Here is a 21,732-nt window from a genome sequence, read left to right as displayed (position 1 = left end):
GCACTGCCTGTTTGTTATGACTCCTTTATATGACCCTCTAATATTTTTGTTTTTCTTTAGTTTTTCAATATCCCTGGCTGTTTCCCTCCTTCTTTTCCCTTACTATCTCTCCTGATCTTTGCTTTCCCACTCTTTCTCTCTATTCCCTTATCCTGAATACAGGTGGCCCTCGTTTTACAACGGTTCAATTTACACCGTTTCAGAATAACAACCTTTTTTCCCAGTCATGTGACTGCTATTGAAAAGCATTGAGAAGCACTGCATTTATTAAAATAGCCAGTAGGTGGAGCTGTCCGCTTGTGTTGCAGCAAAGCCAAGCAAGCTGAAATTAATCAGTTTAACCAGACCTGAGCTATAGAGCAGATTTCAAAGGACCAAGATCTTCCTGTCTATAAATCAGTCCAGATTGGAATGCATAGAAAGAACTGTTTGCAGAAAAATGCAAGTGAAGTCTGTGTTGTGTGATTATTGTATTAGGTTTATAATGCTGTTTAGCAAATGTTTTTGTTCATTTAACTTAGTTTAATTATATATTCTGTGTTGTGTGGTTATTTTATTAGGTTTATAATGCTGTTTAGCATTTAAAGTCTTCATTTCAAAGCTTTAAAAATAATGTATTAGGTGTTACTTATGACAATTTTGAGAGGGGCCTGGAACCTATCTCCCTCACTTCCCATTGACTTACATTATAAACTGGGTTTCAATTTACAACAGTTTCGATTTACAACCATTCCTTCTGGAACCTAACCCCGGCGTAAACTGAGGGCTACCTGTATATTTTTCTCACTTTAGTTGGCGCTTCATGTTAAAATATTATACCTTGCCAATATAAAATAAAAAAATATGTAGTTATGAAGATATATTTTGCATGATGAATGGTTGACATGAATACTTGAGTAGAAATCTTACTAGTTGCCCCTCAGCGCAAACTTGTGTCTGTAAAGATTGTTTCACTTTCTCTTGTCAAACAATAGCTTGGCCTCTGCAATTCAAAATATAGTTCAAAATAAGTTTCTTCAATAATACTTACTGGGCAAAATACTTCTCAGATGCAAACCGACATACTCTGATGAAAGCTTTTTAAAATGGTATGCTTGTACCAAACAGCTTTGTTTATAAATCTTGTTTTATGTCCCTTTAAATGCATGATAGTTGGTTTCATGTCCCTTTAATTTTATATTATAGGCCCTTCTGCAGCTGAATACTTAGAAACCATCTCCTGATTATAGCTTTCAAGAGATGTTATATTTGTGTGTCTCAGTAGCTTCTCAAACACCATGGGAACGTTAGTTGGGGAATACGTGGGTGGTGAATCAGTGAGAGCAGAGAGGACTATGGGAAATAAAAAAAAGACTTTTTCAAAGCCGCTCACAATCTCCAATACGTACAAGCTCCTTTAGTCTTGGGGATAGCACAGAAAGCAGCTGCAACTGCCGTCTGCATTATTTATCCCATCAAAAAACTGTAATTATACCAGAAAACATGCTATCTGCTTTTTTCCCATGTAAATGTATGTTATAATTAATACTGTATGCTTCATGCTTTTAGACAATCATGGGTTCCAAGATATCTAATGAGTGCTGTAATAAGATTTAATCTATTTTTTAAAATGTAAAGTACATTACCAAAATGTGTTGTTTCTATGGCAATAGAAGTCACAAAATTCTTGCTAATGGATTAAAATGACATGAAACCCCCCCCCCCCAATTCTCTGTCATGATTAAGAAAGATCATACAGTTGTAAACAGCTTTCCAGTTTACTTCTATTAGCAAATTTGCTTCATTCTCTTGGTATCTTTTGTTGGTAGAGCAGCAATGCACTAATGGGTACTGGCTAAACACATTGGCTGAGCCAATGACAAGAGGCATATAGGTGCAGCAGCTAATCAGCAGGTAGCTCTCAGTAGTACATTGCTACTCCTGAGCCTCCCTAGGTATGGTTTTCATTCAACAAAAATATAAAGAGAACAAAGCAAATTATATAATAATAATGACTTTACTATCCCTTTAAAGGGATATTTAACCCACATTTTTTCTTTTCTGATTTGGATAGTGCATACAATTTTAAGCAAGCTTTCAGAAATGAAAGCTTAGAAGCCAGTCCATTTTTGGTTCAGCACCCTGTATAGCGCTTGCTGATTGGTAGCTACATTTAACCACCAATCAGAAAGCGCTACCCAAGTGCTGCTCCTAAGCTTTCATTCCTGCTTTTCAAATAAAGATACCAAGAGAACGAAGAAAATTTGATAATAGGAGTAAATTAGAAAGTTGCTTAAAATCATAAAAAAAATAAAATTGGGTTAGTATCCCTTTAAAGAGACACTGAACCCACATTTTTTCTTTTGTGATTCAGATAGAGCATGACATTTTAAGCAACTTTCTAATTTACTCCTATTATCAAATTTTCTTCATTCTCTTGGTATCTTTATTTGAAATGTAAGTTTAAATGCCGGCCCATTTTTGGTGACCAACCTGGGTTGTTCTTGCTGATTGGTGGATAAATTCATCCACCAATAAAAAAAATTCTGTCCAGAGTTCTAAACCCAAAAAAAAGCTTAGATGCATTCTTTTTCAAATAAAGATAGCAAGAGAACGAAGACAAATTGATAATAGGAATAAATTAGAACGTTGCTTAAAATTGCATGCTCTATCTGAATCACGAAAGAAAATATTTGGGTTCAGTGTCCCTTTAAGTAAAAGTTAAAGCAATTCTACAGAAGCAATTGAGAATATTAGCAATAATAAACAAAATATTAGCAATAATAAACAAAATTCTTTATCTGTAGATCAGCAATTACAATACCTGTTTAAATGCTAACTGTACTGTATCTGGCAGAAGTATATTCTGCACCTACACGACACCTCCCTTCTTGCATTTGTTATATCCCCAGTTTACCAGCTCTGTATTTTACAAATATACTTCTTTCCTGCACTTGCTATCCCTCTTATCGGTCATACTTCTGTTTTCACAGCTCATATATTACTGGGCTTTAGATACTCAGTGATCTGCAGACTGATTTTCATTTGACCTATTTCTAAACCAATGTCTGCTCTCTGTCTCTAGCATAAGCTTCAAACAACCTGCATGGATTTCTGTGTATCCTTTTCCAGTTAAAAGGTTTAAACAATTTTAAATAATATTAAATAATGTCTCTGACATCATTTATATACTGCAGGCTAGATTCACTAAGTCTAGTGTAGGAGGCAAGGAGAGATAACAGAGGGGACATCTCACCCACTTTGTCATTTCAAATAAAGGCGTGCATCTTACATTTCTCAGGGAGATGTGAAATCTTATCATTAAAGGAAGTCTACTCCAAATTTTTTTATTCCTTGAAAAAATAGATAATTTATTACCAATTCCCATTTTTGCACAACCAACACGGTTATATTAAATATACGTTTGACCTATGTGATTATCTTGTATCTAAGCCCCTGCAGAGTGAGTGTATTAAAGGGACACTGAACCCACATTTTTTCTTTCGTGATTCAGATAGAGCATGCAATTTTAAGCAACTTTCTAATTTACTCCTATTGTCAAAATTTCTTCGTTCTCTTGCTATCTTTAGTTGAAAAAGAAGGCATCTAAGCTTTTATTTTGGTTCAGACCTCTGGACAGCACTTTTTTATTGGTGGATGACTTTATCCATCTAAACTGACATTCTTGCATTTCAAATAAAGATACCAAAAGAATGAAGAAAATTTGATAATATGAGTCAATTAGAAAGTTGCTTTAAATTGCATACTCTATCTGAATCATGAAAGAAAGCATTTGGGTTCAGTGTCCCTTTAATGTATTTATGTTGTGCTTGGTGCTACATTTTATTTAGCCCTAACCCTTTACGTGAGGATTTCAGTCGCACTAACCTGGCGAGCGAAAATTTAGTTTGTGGTTGTTCGGTGTTTACCTTCAACTTGTAATACGTGCTTAAGTTGTGATATTGCAATATTGCGCCCATGCTAAGGATAGCGTGCTACTATCGCTAGCCCAGAATGAGCTAAATGTGATAATAGTAATGTGAAAAATAAATTGTAATGTTTTTTATTTTTTATTTTTTAAATTGTAAGCTCTTTCTGAATTATGAAAGTTTAATTTTTTGTATCGGTAAAGGGACCTTTTTTTTAACCTAAAACTGTCCCTTTAATAAACTCAGTAGTTCTTCAATAGGTGTTTTATGCTTTTAATATAGGCTTTTTGGTTTACACTTAAAAATTCAGAGCGTTATAAACGTATATACTTCGAGAAGAAACATTTTAAAAACTATAGAAAGAAAAACAACACTGGAACTTCTAATTACTAAGGAAGTTTATTTTAAATGTGAATCTTGGATATGTTGCCAATAACTAAAGCAATGCTACATCACTTTTTTACTTGCTAACACCTCTGGCGCAGTTTGAAAGCTTGTACCATAGAAAGTTCTCTATTTATAAAATCTTATGAATAATGCATGAAATCTGTTATTTCACTTTTATAAAGTTTGCAAAGCTGTAATAGTTCCTTATAGATAGGGTTGCCATATTGCCGCTTTAAGGGAGTACACTTATGAAAAATACATATGTCTGTTTTAAGAAAGTTTTGAATAACGTTCCATTATAAGAACCCTGACATATGCATTTTTCATGTGTCCCCTCTTAAAGTGGCAATGTGGTATCCCTACTTATAGAACATTTTGCAGTGAAATGCAAGCTAGAATAAATAATACCACCAATATGGGGATGGTGATAAATAACTCAAGGTTGTCTAGTATTAGTCCTGGATGGCTGGAGATAGACAAAGTTTTTAAAAGAAATTAAAGGGACATGACACGCAATATTTTACGCTTGTGATTCAGACAGCATATCATATTTAAAACATTTTCAATTTATTTATATTATCAAATGTATTTTATTCTCATGGCATTCTTTTTTGAAGCGATATCTAGATAGGCAGAATGCTCATGTCTGGAACTGTACATGAGATGAAACACTGCTGCCAACTACCATTCTGGCAAATGCATAATATACAGTTGTGCTCATAAGTTTACATACCCTGGCAGAATTCATGATTTCTTGGCCATTTTTCAGAGAATATGAATGATAAAACAAAAACTTTTTTTTTTCACTCATGGTTAGTGTTTGGCTTAAGCCATTTATTATCAATCAACTGTGTTTACTCTTTTAAAATCATAATGACAACAGAAACTACCCAAATGACCCTGATCAAAAGTTTACATACCCTGGTGATTTTGGCCTAGTAACATGCACACAAGTTAACACAAAGGGGTTTGAATGGCTATTAAAGGTAACCATCCTCACCTGTGATCTGTTAGATTGTAATTAGTGTGTGTGTATAAAAGGTCAATGCGTTTCTGGACTCCTGACAGACCCTTGCATCTTTCATCCAGTGCTGCACTGACGATTCTGGATTCTGAGTCATGGGGAAAGCAAAAGAATTGTCAAAGGATCTGCGGGAAAAGGTAATTGAACTGTATAAAGTTCAACTACCTTTTTCCCACAGATCCTTTGGTACACATCCTAAACCACAGCAAACTCCAGGTTTTCTGTGTGTTGTGTTGATAATGTTTGTAATGCTTCCCTGTGGGCCTGTCACACAGGCTGCTCTGGGGTTAACTGCCTGGGATGCTGGGAACTTTGCAGCTGTCTGTCAGTGTTCAGGGCTGTGGAGTTTTCTGTGGCTTACGATGTGTACCCAGTCCAGTCTTTGAGTGCGGTCAATTCCTGTGTTTTGTATTTTTGATAGGGGAGGCTACTAAAGCCTGTGTCACCCTGGGAGGTTCCCAGTTCGTTTGTATGAAAGCATACATTGTGTGGGTGCTGGTTTAGGGTCACAGGAAGGGGAGACTTTGTCGTGTTCCTAGGCTTGATCCTTTGGCGACAAATGTACTGTAACTGACTTCCCCCAGTTTTGCTTTTAAACATTACTGTGAATCTGCTGGCGAGTGCCAGTTTTTCTGTGTGTTGTATATATGTGTGTGTATATATATATATATATATATATAAAACACATACATCTTTGAGCCCAGTCCAGCACCTGATCATAGACCATATCCCTTTAAATCACTGTTAACATTTTTAAATAATAAATGTTTAGTTTTTTACATATAGGGGCCGAATTATTATTGTCTGGCGGACATGATACGCTACAGCATACACTGTCGGCATTTAACATTGCACAAGCAGTTCTAGTGAACTGCTTGTGCAATGCTGCCCCCTGCAGATTCGCGGCCAATCGGCTGCTAGTGGAGGGTGTCAATCAGCCGGATCGTATAGGATCTGGCGGATTGATGTCTGCAGCTTTAGAGGCGGTGGACCAGTTAAGTAAGGAGCAGCGGTCTTAAGACCACTGCTTCACGACTGCTGTTTCCGGCAAGCCTGAAGGCTTGCGCAGAAACAGGGGCATCAGGGGCCATTCGGCCCTTAATAAATTGGCCCCTTAATGTGTATAAACATTAGTGAAATGCTTTATTTTTTATATATTTTGATGTGTTTTTTGTTTTCAAAATAAATTTTCCAGTGTTAATTTGTGGCACGCTCGACCACAACACTTAGCTTATCACTTGTAATATGAGCGATAATAACGCACCTTGCGCTATCCATTAACTTAGAGCATGCTAAATAAATGTCTGCCGCATTAAGGTTCTCTAGTAAACCTTTTTTACAATCCATTTGTAGTACCAAATCGTTTACAGTCCTTTGTTTAATTGCTGATCTGAAATTACTATTTGCCTACCACATAAATATCAATATGACTTATCTTCCCTTCAAGTTCTGGTCTGTTTCGAATCTACATTTAGACAGAGCAATGCTCATAGATCTTCAGCCTACAAAACCACCCACGCTCTCCCTGTAACAGCGTATAGATCACCCACCCTTTTTGTGCTAGTGTTACACCCTTTGTTGCAAATAAAATATAGATCATAATGATTTGCATAATTCATTATTCATCATCATACCGAATCACAAGCTGTTACTGCTGAAATCCCTCAAACCTGTAAGAATTTCTATACATATGATGGTAATATTTAGTTCTTCAAAACTATATTATTTACTTTGACCCAACCTTCCAAAATACTATATCAACCCCACCCATATCTTCATAGTCCAGCACCTGAAATATTTAATCTGCTTTCTAATCAGTTCTTTATTGATTAGCATCCTGTGCAGATAATTAGCTCTCTCACTGATGAATGCTCCATAGATTAGCACTGCCTACAGATCATTCAGTTCTCCCTGCACCTTCATTACATCATCCAGATCTAAACATGTGTGTGGGGGGATAAATATGTGCTTCAACAATAATAATGGTGATAGACAAACACACACATGTATGAATTCTCTCCCCCCCGCCCGATCCTCCATGGGTCTAAGGTAGACCAGTTTGTTTTACTGATCATGCAGCGTCTCACACTCAGACAACACCACCATGTACAGACTATAAAAACCTCTTCCAGCACTCCCTCCTGTGTTACAACTCATCCACCCTCTCCCTGAACACTGCAAAGATAGAAACTTATTACACACAACTTCCCCCTTATCATCTTGATAGATAAAAAAACTCACCCTCCCTCTTCTGACACATCTCATAGATCAGTACCTCTTAAAGATCATCTATCTCCTTCACTTCCCCCTCATAAACCACTCTGATTACCAAATATAGGCTGTAACCCTGTTCACATCATTATTCTGAATAAGCCCCCTCTCCCAGTTTCTTACACAATGCCTGCTGTGACATTTTTTCCCCTCAAGTCTGTGACACACTGGTTGATAATTACTACGTCAAAGCCTTGTGCAGTTTGTGCACCAGTGACAGTGAACAGTTAAAACAATGGTATTTGGCTGCTGTTGTACCAGAATCCCTTAGACTCTGGATGTCTGGCTCTCAGACAGTTTGGGTCTGGGTGTTCCCTGGGGGCCATATCTAGGGTTTCTATTTCCACCCCCAGGGCTGCAGTTTCACAGCTTTGTCAATAATAGATGCTTCTTTAATACATACTGTGCAGCTGGGCTCACAGGCAAGACAGAAGCAAAGGTCATATGACAAGCAATAACGCTGCTGTGAAGCTACCATTTTACTGTATTGAGTTCCGCTGCTCTGGAAAACGTAAACATATTGTTTTTAGTACAGGTATTACGCAAATATAATAATAAAATAATTCTTCCAGTGTTAGATTCACTTATCATTTTAATAAACTAAAAATTATCGGCCCTGAATTTTAAAGACAAAGAGTTTCAGATTTGTATATGTAAAGCAGGGTGTCATGAAAAAACATCTAGCGCTACGGTATAAGGTGGCGCTACGCAAATAAAGAATACTAATAATAACTGCTGGCTTATCACTGGCCTAATCTGAACTGTATCAGCATTTCTGACATGTTTGCCAAACTATAGGAAGCCAGAGTCAGACCTGTGCCTCTGAGACTATTAAGGAACTAAAATCAGGAACTGTCTTATTAAAAGAAGATTAAAGCCACAATTGATTTCTCAATAAAATGTTCAGTAAAAAAATAAATAAATTGTAATGTGCTTTCATTTTTTGTTTGGCCATTTTCCCTATAATTAAATTCTGAAAGATAATATTATAAAGAGGTATGTCTCTAGATTGCAAAACAACACTTTCTTAAAAATGTTAAATGTTTTTTTTTATTTGTATTTGCAGATCTTTTGCGATGCAATATTTAACTGCTTATTTATTCTTTGAATATATGCTCTGTATGATACATATATCGATAACTAAAAGAATAAACAGATGGGGTGGACAGAACTTTGGATGGACAGAGACCGGGCAGTGGAGAAATAATGAACAAAATTAAGTAGGGCAATAGAGGAAGGCAATTATAGGAAGAAGTTGGTAGAGCAATAAAGACAGAGAGTATTATGGAAAATAATCTGAGAGATACATAGAGAAGAAATCTAGAAAAAGGAAGCTGAAAGACAGCGTAAGTGCTACTGTAGATCCGGACTAAATCACCCAAATACTCACAAAGCATTCTGGGAGATCCTGCATGCTGTGTATAACGTGTATGGTATAACACATGAACAGAACATTAGGTATAATTACACCTATATCTAGGTTTTCCCTGATATTATTTACATGATACCCGTGGCTGGAATAGTGCTAATGGACTATGTATTAAAGGAATAGGAAAGTCTGAATTAAACTTGCAGGATTCAGATAGAGTATGTTATTTTAAGACACTTTTAAACTCACTTCTATTTTCAAATGTCCTAATTTAGTTAGAGCTAACTGCTGATTGGTGCCTGCATACATTTGCTTCAATCTCTTGTTATCCTTTAATGATGCAACAGCATTGCACTACTGGCAGCGAGCTGAACACATCTAGTTAGCCAATCACAAGAGACAAATGTGTGCAGGCACCAATCAGCAGCTAGCCCTCAATAGTGTAGGATATGTGCGTATTCTTTTTCAACAAGGGGTACAAAGAGAATGTAGCACATTTGAAAATAGAAGTGAATTTAAAAGTGTCTTAAAATGAAATGTTCTATTTGAATCATGCAAGTTTCATTTTGACATTCCTATCCCTTTAAGTCAGGGATCACAAAGGGCACTTCATAATGTCTGTAATGTGTGTTTTTCAGTCTTTTAATGTGAGCCGTGCAGTATTGCTCTTGTGCTGGTTGGATTCCCAGAGCTTGTTTGAGAGCGTCTTGCTGGAGAAGTGCTTTGTTCTCATGTTTAGACCGTAGAGAGAGCTTTGAATTCTGTGCATGCCGATGAGGGAATTCATACAAAATATCTATCCGTACGCGAAGCAAGATGATTACCTCACTGCCCTACTTTAGGAAATAGATCTTCCAGACTGCTTAAACCCAGTAAACTTAATAGTGCAGACAGCTAGGCAAGCAAGGAGATATCATTACTGTTACTAAATATACCCGTGACAAACAGGGAAAGCTGTTACAAGAACCTTAATATTTACATGCAATCCCTGCTTTATTTTAGTGGAAATACAAATTTCACAAACAAAATATTCACAAACAAGATATTATATGTAAGATAATTATATGTATGTGTATATATAGATCTCTGATGAAGCGCATGTGAGCGTGCGGGAAACGCGTCCGATCTAACCCTGCACACTGTGATTGTGTCTCTTACCTGTCTGCTCAATAAATTATCCACTTTGGAAAGAGTTCTGCAGCTCCTCGTTTTTCTTCTCCCTAATCCTATATATATATATATATATATATATATACAGTATGTACATACATACATACAATGAACAGTGATATCACAGGATTTTCCAAAACAGTTCAAATTTATTTAATTTAATAAATTTAACCTGTTTTGGAAAATCCTGTGATATCACTGTTTATTGTTTATTATTCATTTTCAGTGCTTACACAGCTGGCTGTACCAGGAGGGCAGATTCATAATTGGATTTTGGGGGTATATATATATATATATATATATATATATATATGGTTGTGTGTGTGTTTGAAAATTTAAACATAAGAAATATTATATAGTATAATTATGATGATAGATAATGGCCATCTGCTCTGTCTACCCTCATATTGTGTACTTGGCCAATTGCGCTTTTACGCTTCCTCCTGTTTATCTTTAATACCTTTGAATAATCTGAAACGAAGCAAATTTGATAATAGAAGTAAATAGGATAGTTGTTTAAAATGATATGTTCTATCTGAATCATGAAAGTTTAATTTTGACTTTACTGTCCCTTTAAACTCATAGCAAGTCTTAAAATGACATTCTCTAACGAATGAGGGCATGCCGTTTTTCGACTATAATGGCCCTTTAAATGCATTGTTTACTATAAGTAATTTATAAACTTACAATAATAATTAAAAAGTTAATATCCTTGTGATCAAGACTTTGTAGGCTTATGCTATATTAGGGACCAAAAGACCAACTTCCTCTTCTCCAAGGCTAAAAAGAAGGAAGCAGAAACATGCACACGTTACACAATTTTAAACAGTTGATATCACTGTAAGTAAATTCTTCCAAAAATAGATGGTCAGCTTTTTGACGCTAATAACTACTTCCTTATTTCTCAGATATGACAACATAAAAAAACATGTCTCTTTTGGCACTGTGGAAAGATCAGGGTACCTGGCTTCTCTTCCACTGCGCTCCATGGGGCTGATTTATCAAATGTCTGTCCGACATGATCCGCTCAGCGGATCATGTCCAACAGACATCGCTGAACGCCTACAGCATATGCTGTCGGCATTTATCATTGCGCAAGCAGTTCTGGTGAACTGCTTGTGCAATACCGCTAGCAAGGGGTGTCAATCAACCCGATCGTACACGACCGTGCGGATTGATGTCCACAGTCTCAGAGGCAGCAGACCAGTTAAGAAGCAGCGGTCTTAAGACCGCTGCTTCATAACTGCTGTTTCCGGCACGGAAACAGGGGCATCAGGGGCCATTTAGCCCTTGATAAATTGCCCCCCATGACTATAGTTAAAGAGATACTAAACCCAAATTTTCTCTTTCATGATTCAGATAGAACATGCAATTTTAAGCAACTTTTTAATTTACTCCTATTATCAATTTTTCTTAATTCTCTTTGTATCTTTACTTGAAAAAGCAGGAATGAAAGCTTAGGAGCCAGCCCATTTTGGTTCAGAACGCTGGATAGCGCTTGCTGATTAGTGGCTACATTTAGCCACCAATCAGCAAGCTGTACTCAGGTGCTGAACCTAAAATGGGTGGGCTCCTAAGCTCTACATTCCTGCTTTTCAAATAAAGATACCAAGAGAACGAAGAAGAATTGATCATATGAGTAAATTAGAAAGTTGCTTAAAATTGCATGTTCTATCCGAATCATGAAAGGATAAAACTGGGTTTAGTATCCTTTTATCCATCCATCCATCCATTAGTAGTGGGTTGGGCTTCAGTATATCAGTCACAGGCTTTCTTGGTTGTCGTTTTCAGCTTCCTATGTTTTGTTGCTGTCCAAAAATAGAATCTTGTAATCCCTCAATGTTATGTAGAGGCTGATTCTTGATCTGCAGATAGCAGCTGTGTGGGTATTAAAAGTCGCTTTGGCGCTTAATAGCTTGAGTAAGGTTATAAAGCAGGCTCTTTGCAGACAAATACATTACAACTGATTTGTTGTGGGATTTGAGGGTTAAACTTGGACACTTGGTTTATTGGAGAGTATAAATCAATCAATGCTTTTTTCTTTTGCATATGATTTTTGTTTCAATTTGCCACATTATTTATATTTGTTGACTAAATTACATTTTAAATTAAAGAGATATGAAAGCCAAACATTTTCTTTTATGATTCAAATAGAGCATGGGACTTTCTAGTTTACTAATATTATCAATTTTTCTTTGTACATTTGGTATCTTTTGTTGAAAAGCAGGGATGTAAATTCGATAATACAAGTAAATTGGAATCTTTTTAAAAATTGTATTCTCTGTCTGAATCACAAAAGACATTTTGGGGATTTCATATCCCTTTTAATTGCAGTTCTATTGTGAATGCATTCTACATATTATATAGCCATATTTCTCTCCTATTGTTAGCTGCCCCCTGAAAGGATATAACGGGGTGGGAACAATCGCAAGAAACATATACTGCAGAGCACTTTTTGACCTTCTTTCTCAGCAATTTGAGTAATGAATCCAAAGTTACTACACTGGACAAAGTGTTTTGAAGCATTGTGGTTGTTACTGCTGCTGTGCAAACATTAGCCAGGACCTATTATGATGTATTTGCTGGAAGGCTATATAAAAGGGTATTAGTCTGTCTTTGGGTGGAATTGTGTTGTACTTTAGGGGAGTCATCGGCCTGTCCCGTTTCTATTAAGAGTTCACTAATGTAGTATACAAAGTACAGCTGTATATAAATGTAGTATATAAAGTACAGCTGTATATAAATGTAGTATATAAAGTACAGCTATATATAAATGTAGTATATAAAGTACAGCATTGCTGCTAATAAAACTAATAGTTACACACATATGTGGTTTTACATGTTAAAGAGACATAAAAGATCAATAATAACATGCTGTAATGTTCTTTCGCATGCTATTACTGCTCTATTGCATGCATAGACCTATGTGTTTAACCCTCACAAAAGCTTTAAATTTATAGTTAAATTTATGTCTGGATTGACAAGACAGAGCTGAAAATGGCTGTTGATTGATTGGTATGCACATATGCTGCCCCATTAGGGTTGCCACCTCGGCCATGTTTTCCTGGACACTTATGAGTTACACATGAATAGTGCTGTCTAGGGCAGTGATTTGCAACCTTTTTTTTGCCGTGGCACACTTTTTTACATTAAAAAATCCTGTGGCACACCACCATCCCAAAATTTTACAAAATCACACATTGTAGCCTAATACAGGATATATATATACAGTGTGTATATATATATATATATATATATATATATACATACACACTGTACTGTCATGCCATGCCTCCTACAAACTATACATGACATATTGACATTCATTCACAAACACCCCCACACTGTTGTCAGTCTGCCGCGGCACACCTGAGGACCTCTCACGGCACACTAGTTGAAAAACACTGGTCTAGGGTCACTATTTTTTTGCTGTCCAGCAGCACAATGCAGTTTTCCCTCTGAGCACCCTGCAGCATGTGTAAGTCATAAGTGTCCAGAAAAACATGGCCGAGGTGGCAACCCTATGCCCCATACTGGCTCAGTGGCCATGTTTAGCGCAGGCCCAGTACTGCATTTTGGGTCCTTAGCTGACTTTCATTATGCGTTAAACCCCTTTGCAGGGTTAAGCTCATAATTTGGAGCATTTAATTGTACAATAATAATAAAATCATCTAGCACATTACAGCATTTTATAATAATGTCCCTTTAAAATCTGAGAGACTAACAAAGGTTCCACGAGGCTGCAGATCACGGCTGGAGCGTGGTACTGGCGGGTGAGGGGGTGATAATTTTTACAAAATGTTCCGGCTTTTTATTATTTAAAGCCACATTTTCTCTACCTCCCCCAAGAGCTTATGCCGGCTAAACCCTGTGTGTCACTAAATGAAAATTTATTAAAGTATTTTTTGTTATATATTTTATATATATTTAAAAAACAGCGCAAACTAGTGCTGAAACCCTTGGCTGTGAGAGAGCTGTGTAATTGCGTAGAAACGCTTTGCTGTTGGCATCTTTGGCAACAGAGGAGTTAATGTTTATGGATAGAGTTGCCAGGTGTCCAGTATTCAACTGGGCACTCCAGTATTTTAGCAGTCTGCCCAGTAAAATCTTCTACAAAATACTCGACACCTAAAGTCTCTGAGTGTAAGGTGAATATAAAAGTCCTCCTATGCCTAAATGCATTACTAATATGGAGCACAAAAAAGTGAGGAGTAGTAAAGGGGGTCAAATTACTTCTATTTACTTATGTTACTGGCAACCAAGGAGTAAAATTACTGTTGTGAAACATATACATTGTGGGATCAAGAGTGAGAGCTAAGGTAGAGCTTTTAGGGGGCATTGTGTTACCCCACCTACCATTCTGTCCAGTCAGCGACAGATTGTCCAGTATTTTTGTGGCAAACTACTAGCAATAGTATTTATGGCTGCACATGTCTTCCACAGGGTACTAGGAGGGTTTTCTGGATTGTCCAGTGAGTTGCAGAAGCTGATACAACCTTCTAGAACTGCCCAGTGGATGCCAGCTGCATTCTCAGAGCTGTGAAAGCGTACACCAAGCGTATATGTGTTGCTAGGGAGTTCAGTCATTGCAATCCTTACCTAGTTACGCAGGCAAATTAGTTCAAGTTGGACAGGCCAGCAGGGCATTTTTAGGCAGCTTTGTTCATGCAAAGACTCACTGAATATTGTACACACAGCTAATTATAATACACTGAAATTCTGTGACTTAAAGGGACAGTACAAACCAATTTTCATTTAACTGCATGTAATAGACACTACTATAAAGAATAATATGCACAGATACTGATATAAAAATCCAGTATACAACTTTTCAAAAACTTACTTAGAAGCTCACAATTTAGCACTGTTGATGAGGTTAGGCTGGAACAAACACTGAAAAACGCTGAGAGTACCCCCCTGCATATGAAAACTTATTATACAATCTGAAGTCTGTATACATCAGTATACATCTAAAACTTTGGGGATTGGTTAGGAGTCTGCAAATCAGCACAATGTTATTTAAAAATTAGCAAAACTATACATTTTTTTAAAAAAAACTAGTGTACAATGTCCCTTTAAGTATTAGTCATGTAGCATTTGAAGAATATTCCACCTAAGGAAAGATATTTAAATATAATCTCTTGGATTGCACTGGATTGTAAAGTGCAGAGTAACAGAGAGGATTTAGTGCAAACTCCTGGATAGTGATCAGGCCACACAGGAATCAGTTATATCGGTAAAACGTAACAGGACCACACACACAGACCTCTTATGAGAAATCTCCAGGCTCCCAAGCAAGCGGCTGGAAGAGGTGCAGCCGGAAGATGCATATAAAGACCTCACACACAGAGACAAGTAGCCACCTCTTCTTGTATTGATAGTAAGAAATGTTATGCTTGGTCTGTATATAATTATGCATAAGGTAAAGGTAAACAGTATTTGTCATGGGAACAAAATGTTGTTATAAGTTTGCTAGGTACTCCAATTATTATTCTTGCACTCCAATTCTCAAAGCCGCCAACCACCATAAATATGTAATGTAATCAATTTGTTACTCATCCTTTTTTTCTACCCCTTAAATGGTCAACTATATAGCATAAGCGACTGTAGCCAGGAAGATTGCACTCTAATGCAGGACCTGTTTAATGGGCACAACTGATTTTACTGACCACCTGCCTAATATTTAAGCCAATATTAAGATAAAATGAGCTCATATTACATTTTTTCAATACTGTTGGCAAAAATGATCTTTGAATCAATTTATGTTAAATTATGCAATAAATGTGTGCTTTTTAAAAGTATTACACTGCCCCCACCCAGCTACTTCAAAATGCCGCCCGGCTGGCACAATTTCCTTTGGAGAACATTGTAGTGCTAAGCGTAACAAGTATTTTGAGGTCTACAACAACTGTAATGTGATATGAAAATATAAATGTAATTTATATTGGTGACAAAGTAACGGGTACTGGTTTGCTGCCTACTTTCAAAATTGCATGAAATACTAAATTTGAATTAGAAGTTAATTCTGCCTATGGATGCACCTTAGCTAGAGATGTTTCTCTTAATGACCTGTGGACCCATCGTTTCTAGGTGAAAGAAGAAAAAAATGGACAAGAAGTTTTTGACCTAAGTGACTATGAGAAGTGTGAAGAGTTGCGAAAGTCAAAGAGCCGGTCAAAAAAGAACCACAGCAGGTTCTCGCTGATACGATCCAAACAACCTGGAAATACGGTAAATTGTTATATTGTAATGGTTAGAGAGACATTAAAGGGATTTAAATTTTTTTTATATATATATATATATATATATACTTTAGAAATTAAATGGACATATTACTCATATAATATACCACTCAAAAGTAATGCAGCATATATGTAAAAAGGTGACTAGAAAATATCACATGAACATCTCAAAATGTCCCCAGCACCTACATCCCCATCTTCTGCATTTGTTAGCTCCCGAAGTGCACAGATGCACATATCTAATACCAAGAGAACAAAGAAAATTAGATAATAGAAGTGAATTAGAAAGTTTAAAATTGCAGCTCTATCGCGGGGGTTTTCAAACCTGTCCTCAGACCTCCCTAACAAACCAGATTTTAAGGATTACCTTTTGTGAGAGCAGGTTAGTAACCATGTTTACTAATCCGCTGGTTATTTCACCTATGCTACAGTTCAGATATCCTGAAAATCTGGCCTGTTAGGGAGGCCTCAGGACAGGTTCCAAAACCCCTGCTGTATCTGAATCATGAAAGAAAAAGTTTAGTTTTCGTGTCCCTTTAAAGGGATATTAAACCCATTTTTTTTATTTCATTAAGATAGAGCATGCAATTTTAAGCAAATTTCTAATTTACTCCTATTATCGATTTTTCTTTGTTCTCTTGCTATCTTTATTTATAAAGCAGGAATCTAAAGCTTAGGAGCTGGCCCATTTTAGGTTCAGCACCCTGGATAGCACTTGCTTATTGGCGACAGTGAAGCATGCATCCAGGCTTTTCTTCCTCAGTTCAAGGAAGTTTACTCTGACATTTTGTGAGATCACAGAAAAATCTCACAAGATTATGGTGAGAAAAGCAAATTGTCCACTCAGCACTAATGATGTTGATTGACTGCTTTTCTTTGTTTTCTTTTTTCAAAACCATTTAGAAAAGTTGATAAAGATAAATAAGGTTTATATGCAAACTCTGAAGTCTCCAGAGTTTGCATATAATGTTTTCACACAGCTTTTCTAATAGTGTGGAATTAGGGGACCTATGTATTCTTACATATGGACTCAAAGATGCTTACTTTTTTTCTTTAGGCACCAAACTTGATCTTCCTTGCAGTCAGCCCAGAAGAGAAGGAATCTTGGATCAATGCCTTGAACTCTGCAATTACTCGAGCCAAGAACCGCATCTTAGATGAGGTAAGCAGTATCCAGCCGAGCTGCATTTAGGCTCCTTGCCAGTGGCCATTCTCTTCATAAGCAACCGAGGCAAACGTTCTGGACCCCACGTGCATCAGAATCTAACAATAGCTCAGGACTCTGTAATTATTTCTCTAGACTTTTTTTAACCCTTGCATGGATTGCTGCTCTGAAATCAAACATAGCTGAATGGATAAGCAAAACTAATCATGATAACTTGAAAAGCACCGATGATGTACAATATTAGAAATATATCAATACATATAAAATAAGTATGGAAACATCAAATAAGATTTCAATAAAAATTCTGAGTGATTTGAATGTAATTATTCAGGGGAAGAGGCAAAGAGATAGCCTTGGGGAGGGAGACGAGAGAGAGGGATAGGAATAGGATGGAAACAGACTAATAGAATAAACAGAGAAAGGTAGGTGAGGAATGCAAAGTTAAAGGGATGAAAGAAATAGACTCCAATAAAGGGAGAATGAAACATGCAGAAGACAAAGAAACCAGGAATAGGAAAGGGAAAACTCGGAAAGCAAAAAGACAAGGAAGAATATGAAAGGAAAAATACAACAGGGAGAAGAGCAGAAAAGGTAGAGACAGACATAGCAAGTAAAGGAGATACTGCCATAGCTATGAAAGGAAGTGACAGACATAGCAAGTAAAGGAGATACTGCCATAGCTATGAAAGGTAGAGACAGACATAGCAAGTAAAGGAGATACTGCCATAGCTATGAAAGGAAGAGACAGACATAGCAAGTAAAGGAGATACTGCCATAGCTATGAAAGGTAGAGACAGACATAGCAAGTAAAGGAGATACTGCCATAGCTATGAAAGGTAGAGACAGACATAGCAAGTAAAGGAGATACTGCCATAGTTATGAAAGGTAGAGACAGACATAGCAAGTAAAGGAGATACTGCCTTAGCTATGAAAGGAAGTGACAGACATAGCAAGTAAAGTAGATACTGCCTTAGCTATGAAAGGAAGTGACAGACATAGCAAGTAAAGGAGATACTGCCATAGCTATGAAAGGAAGTGACAGACATAGCAAGTAAAGGAGATACTGCCATAGCTATGAAAGGTAGAGACAGACATAGCAAGTAAAGGAGATACTGCCATAGCTATGAAAGGAAGAGACAGACATAGCAAGTAAAGGAGATACTGCCATAGCTATGAAAGGAAGAGACAGACATAGCAAGTAAAGGAGATACTGCCATAGCTATGAAAGGTAGAGAAAGACATAGCAAGTAAAGGAGATACTGCCATAGCTATGAAAGGAAGAGACAGACATAGCAAGTAAAGGAGATACTGCCATAGCTATGAAAGGAAGAGACAGACATAGCAAGTAAAGGAGATACTGCCTTAGCTATGAAAGGTAGAGACAGACATAGCAAGTAAAGGAGATACTGCCATAGCTATGAAAGGTAGAGACAGACATAGCAAGTAAAGGAGATACTGCCATAGTTATGAAAGGTAGAGACAGACATAGCAAGTAAAGGAGATACTGCCTTAGCTATGAAAGGAAGTGACAGACATAGCAAGTAAAGTAGATACTGCCTTAGCTATGAAAGGAAGTGACAGACATAGCAAGTAAAGGAGATACTGCCATAGCTATGAAAGGAAGAGACAGGTATAGCAAGTAAAGGAGATACTGCCTTAGCTATAAAAGGAAGTGACAGACATTGCAATTAAAGGAGAGACTGCCATACCTAAGAAAGGAAGAGACAGACATAGCAAGTGAAAGAGAGACTGCCATAGCTAGGAAAGGGAGAGACAGACATAGTGAGTGAGAGACTGCCATAGCTAGGAAAGGAAGAGACAGACATAGTGAGTAAGGGAGAGAATGCCATAGCTAGGAAAGGAAGAGACAGACATAGCTAGGAAAGGAAGAGACAGACATAGTGAGTGAGAAACTGCCATAGATAGGAAAAGAAGAGACAGACATAGTGAGTAAGGGAGAGACTGCCATAGCTAGGAAAGGAAGAGACAGACATAGCTATGAAAGGAAGTGACAGATATAGCAAGTAAGGGAGGCACTGCCATAGTTATGAAAGGAAGAGACATACATTGCAAGTAAGGGAGAGACTGCTAGTTAAGGAAGAGATGGTCATAGCAAATAAAAGAGAGGCTACCATAGCTATTAAGGCATATCAATTAGAATACAGTAAAGGAGTGATAGCCATAGGATGTTTGTCACTGAAAAGTAGTTTACAGGGAAAATGGAAAAAGGCAGGTACAGATAACATTCTGAACCTTCTGAAATTAACTGGGACACCCTAAATATCATTCTTGCCAAGGGCAACCTTAGTGGTTCTACACATCTCATAATTGAATGGTCTATGTGTCTGAACCAGGGAGAAATGTTTTTTAGTCTTTTGCTCTTATAATAGAACCAGTAAGTGTGCACTGAGATCCTGTATGTGTCTGTAAAATAACCCAGTTGTATCACTGTAATCTGTTGCCAGTAAATATTGGCACATGTGCAAGCCAAAACAACAACATTAATCTAGTAAATGTATCTTATTAGTATTTTTAAATTTGTCCTCAGCCCTATAATTGACAACTATTTACAATCTGGCCCCTCCTGTAAAAATATTGGACACCTATACTATATATTAAAATATACACAAATTAATATGGAATGTAAACTCACTAGTCCATCTGTCCTGTTTACCATCTTATGTAAGGGGGGCGGGTTGCCACAGTTGCTCGTATATTATGTAAATGCATTTGGGTTATTGTACGTTTTGTCATGTAGTGTGTAATATGTATTTGGTTCTTTATAAATACATTATAATAGTTAATTATAATAGTTATGACTATTGTGGGTGTTTCGGTGCTTTTTGCTGTTAAACAGACTATCTTGTTGCTTCCCTTTTCTTTCCTGCAGGTTACAGTGGAAGAAGAAAGTTATCTTGCTCACCCCACCCGTGACAGGGCAAAAATACAGCACTCCAGACGCCCACCTACAAGGGGCCATCTAATGGCAGTGGTGAGTCACCAAAGGCTTTGTGTGGTTATTTACTGCTTGGGGTGATTTATGCTTACAGTAATCCAACCCAAGACAATGGCATCTGATACAAAACACTACCTTAGCCATGATGTGGAAATTACTCAAAAATGCAAATACATTTCTCCACTCTCATTGATACCCGAGTATCCAGAGCAGTGCTCCCATGTAGCCAAAAGAGGGAATTCTTGAACTTCCCCCAGTATTCACTCTGCATAATAGTATCAGTTTAGTCATAATTTAGTGATAGATAGCAATTATGGTGAACATACAGTGCAGTACAGCGATAAAAACAAAAATCATGGCATTTCCTCAAAGCATACGGTGAGGTAACGGTACTTTCTTTATTAAATGCATCAGTATTTGTACAGCACTGTATGTTTACCCTAATTATTAATCAACAAGGAAGTGGCTTTGTACCTAAAAAAGATGATTCTATTGTGCAAGATGTGGTTAATCAGATGATATAAGGAGAGTCATGATAAGAAGCCTCATGAGGTCCATGGAGGGCACGGGTGTACTGTCTGTCATTTTCTTAGCTATCTTCGCCTACACTCTATCTAAATATATGCATTTAGGGTTTTGGCCCCACAATGTCACTGCAAGGTCCCTGTGGCTTTGCCCCACCACCAGTAAAAATGTGACCTTTGCAAAATATATAATTAGTAATTTAAAGTATATATTGACTAACTATTCATTTATTAATCCTATATACATAATATACATAGTAACTGAACTTGTAGATATTCATAGACACAGTTTGTGATACATCCAGTTGTACTCAGCCAAGTGGAAATAGTGCTTCAAGCAAATTGTTTAGTTTAATAGTCTCCTTAGTGCTTATTTCTAGTAACAGATGTAGCGGCTCAACCACATGCAAAGAAGCTGGGCTTTGTCAGACCTATGTATTTCAAATATTATTTCTTTTACATGAAACATTCCATGAGTTCAGCAGATTTAAACTATTTTCCCCTTTCAAAGTGCATGAAATGGACTAAGCACTCTATAGCAAGTTTTGCAAAGATATTTTTTGTAATGTAAAATTAAAGGGCTATAAATGTCAGGATAGCCAACCATTCAGCTCTTTGTCACTTGGGGCCTGATGATCTAAAGCTCTACGCTCAGGTGAGATGATCTAAGAAGTGTTGTCAGTATAGTGAGGTCCCTCAAACAATTCTAGAAACAT

At 37.0% G+C, this 21,732-nt stretch overlaps 1 protein-coding gene across 1 annotated transcript in view; it reads left to right on the top strand.

The window, feature by feature from the left end:
- The window catches only part of PLEKHO1 (pleckstrin homology domain containing O1), a 69,059-nt gene that overhangs the window by 28,968 nt on the left and 18,359 nt on the right, over window positions 1-21,732 (top strand). The window contains exons 3-5 of the mRNA XM_053705376.1: window positions 16,220-16,360; window positions 17,429-17,533; window positions 20,427-20,528. Of these exons, the coding sequence (XP_053561351.1) occupies window positions 16,220-16,360; window positions 17,429-17,533; window positions 20,427-20,528 (348 nt within the window). The remainder of the gene's footprint in view (window positions 1-16,219; window positions 16,361-17,428; window positions 17,534-20,426; window positions 20,529-21,732) is intronic.

The sequence above is a fragment of the Bombina bombina genome, chromosome 1, assembly GCF_027579735.1.
Source record: "Bombina bombina isolate aBomBom1 chromosome 1, aBomBom1.pri, whole genome shotgun sequence".
In the NCBI taxonomy this organism is placed as follows: domain Eukaryota; kingdom Metazoa; phylum Chordata; class Amphibia; order Anura; family Bombinatoridae; genus Bombina; species Bombina bombina.
The sequence above is the reverse complement of the archived record's forward strand: the minus strand, read 5'-3'. Positions and strand labels throughout refer to the sequence as shown.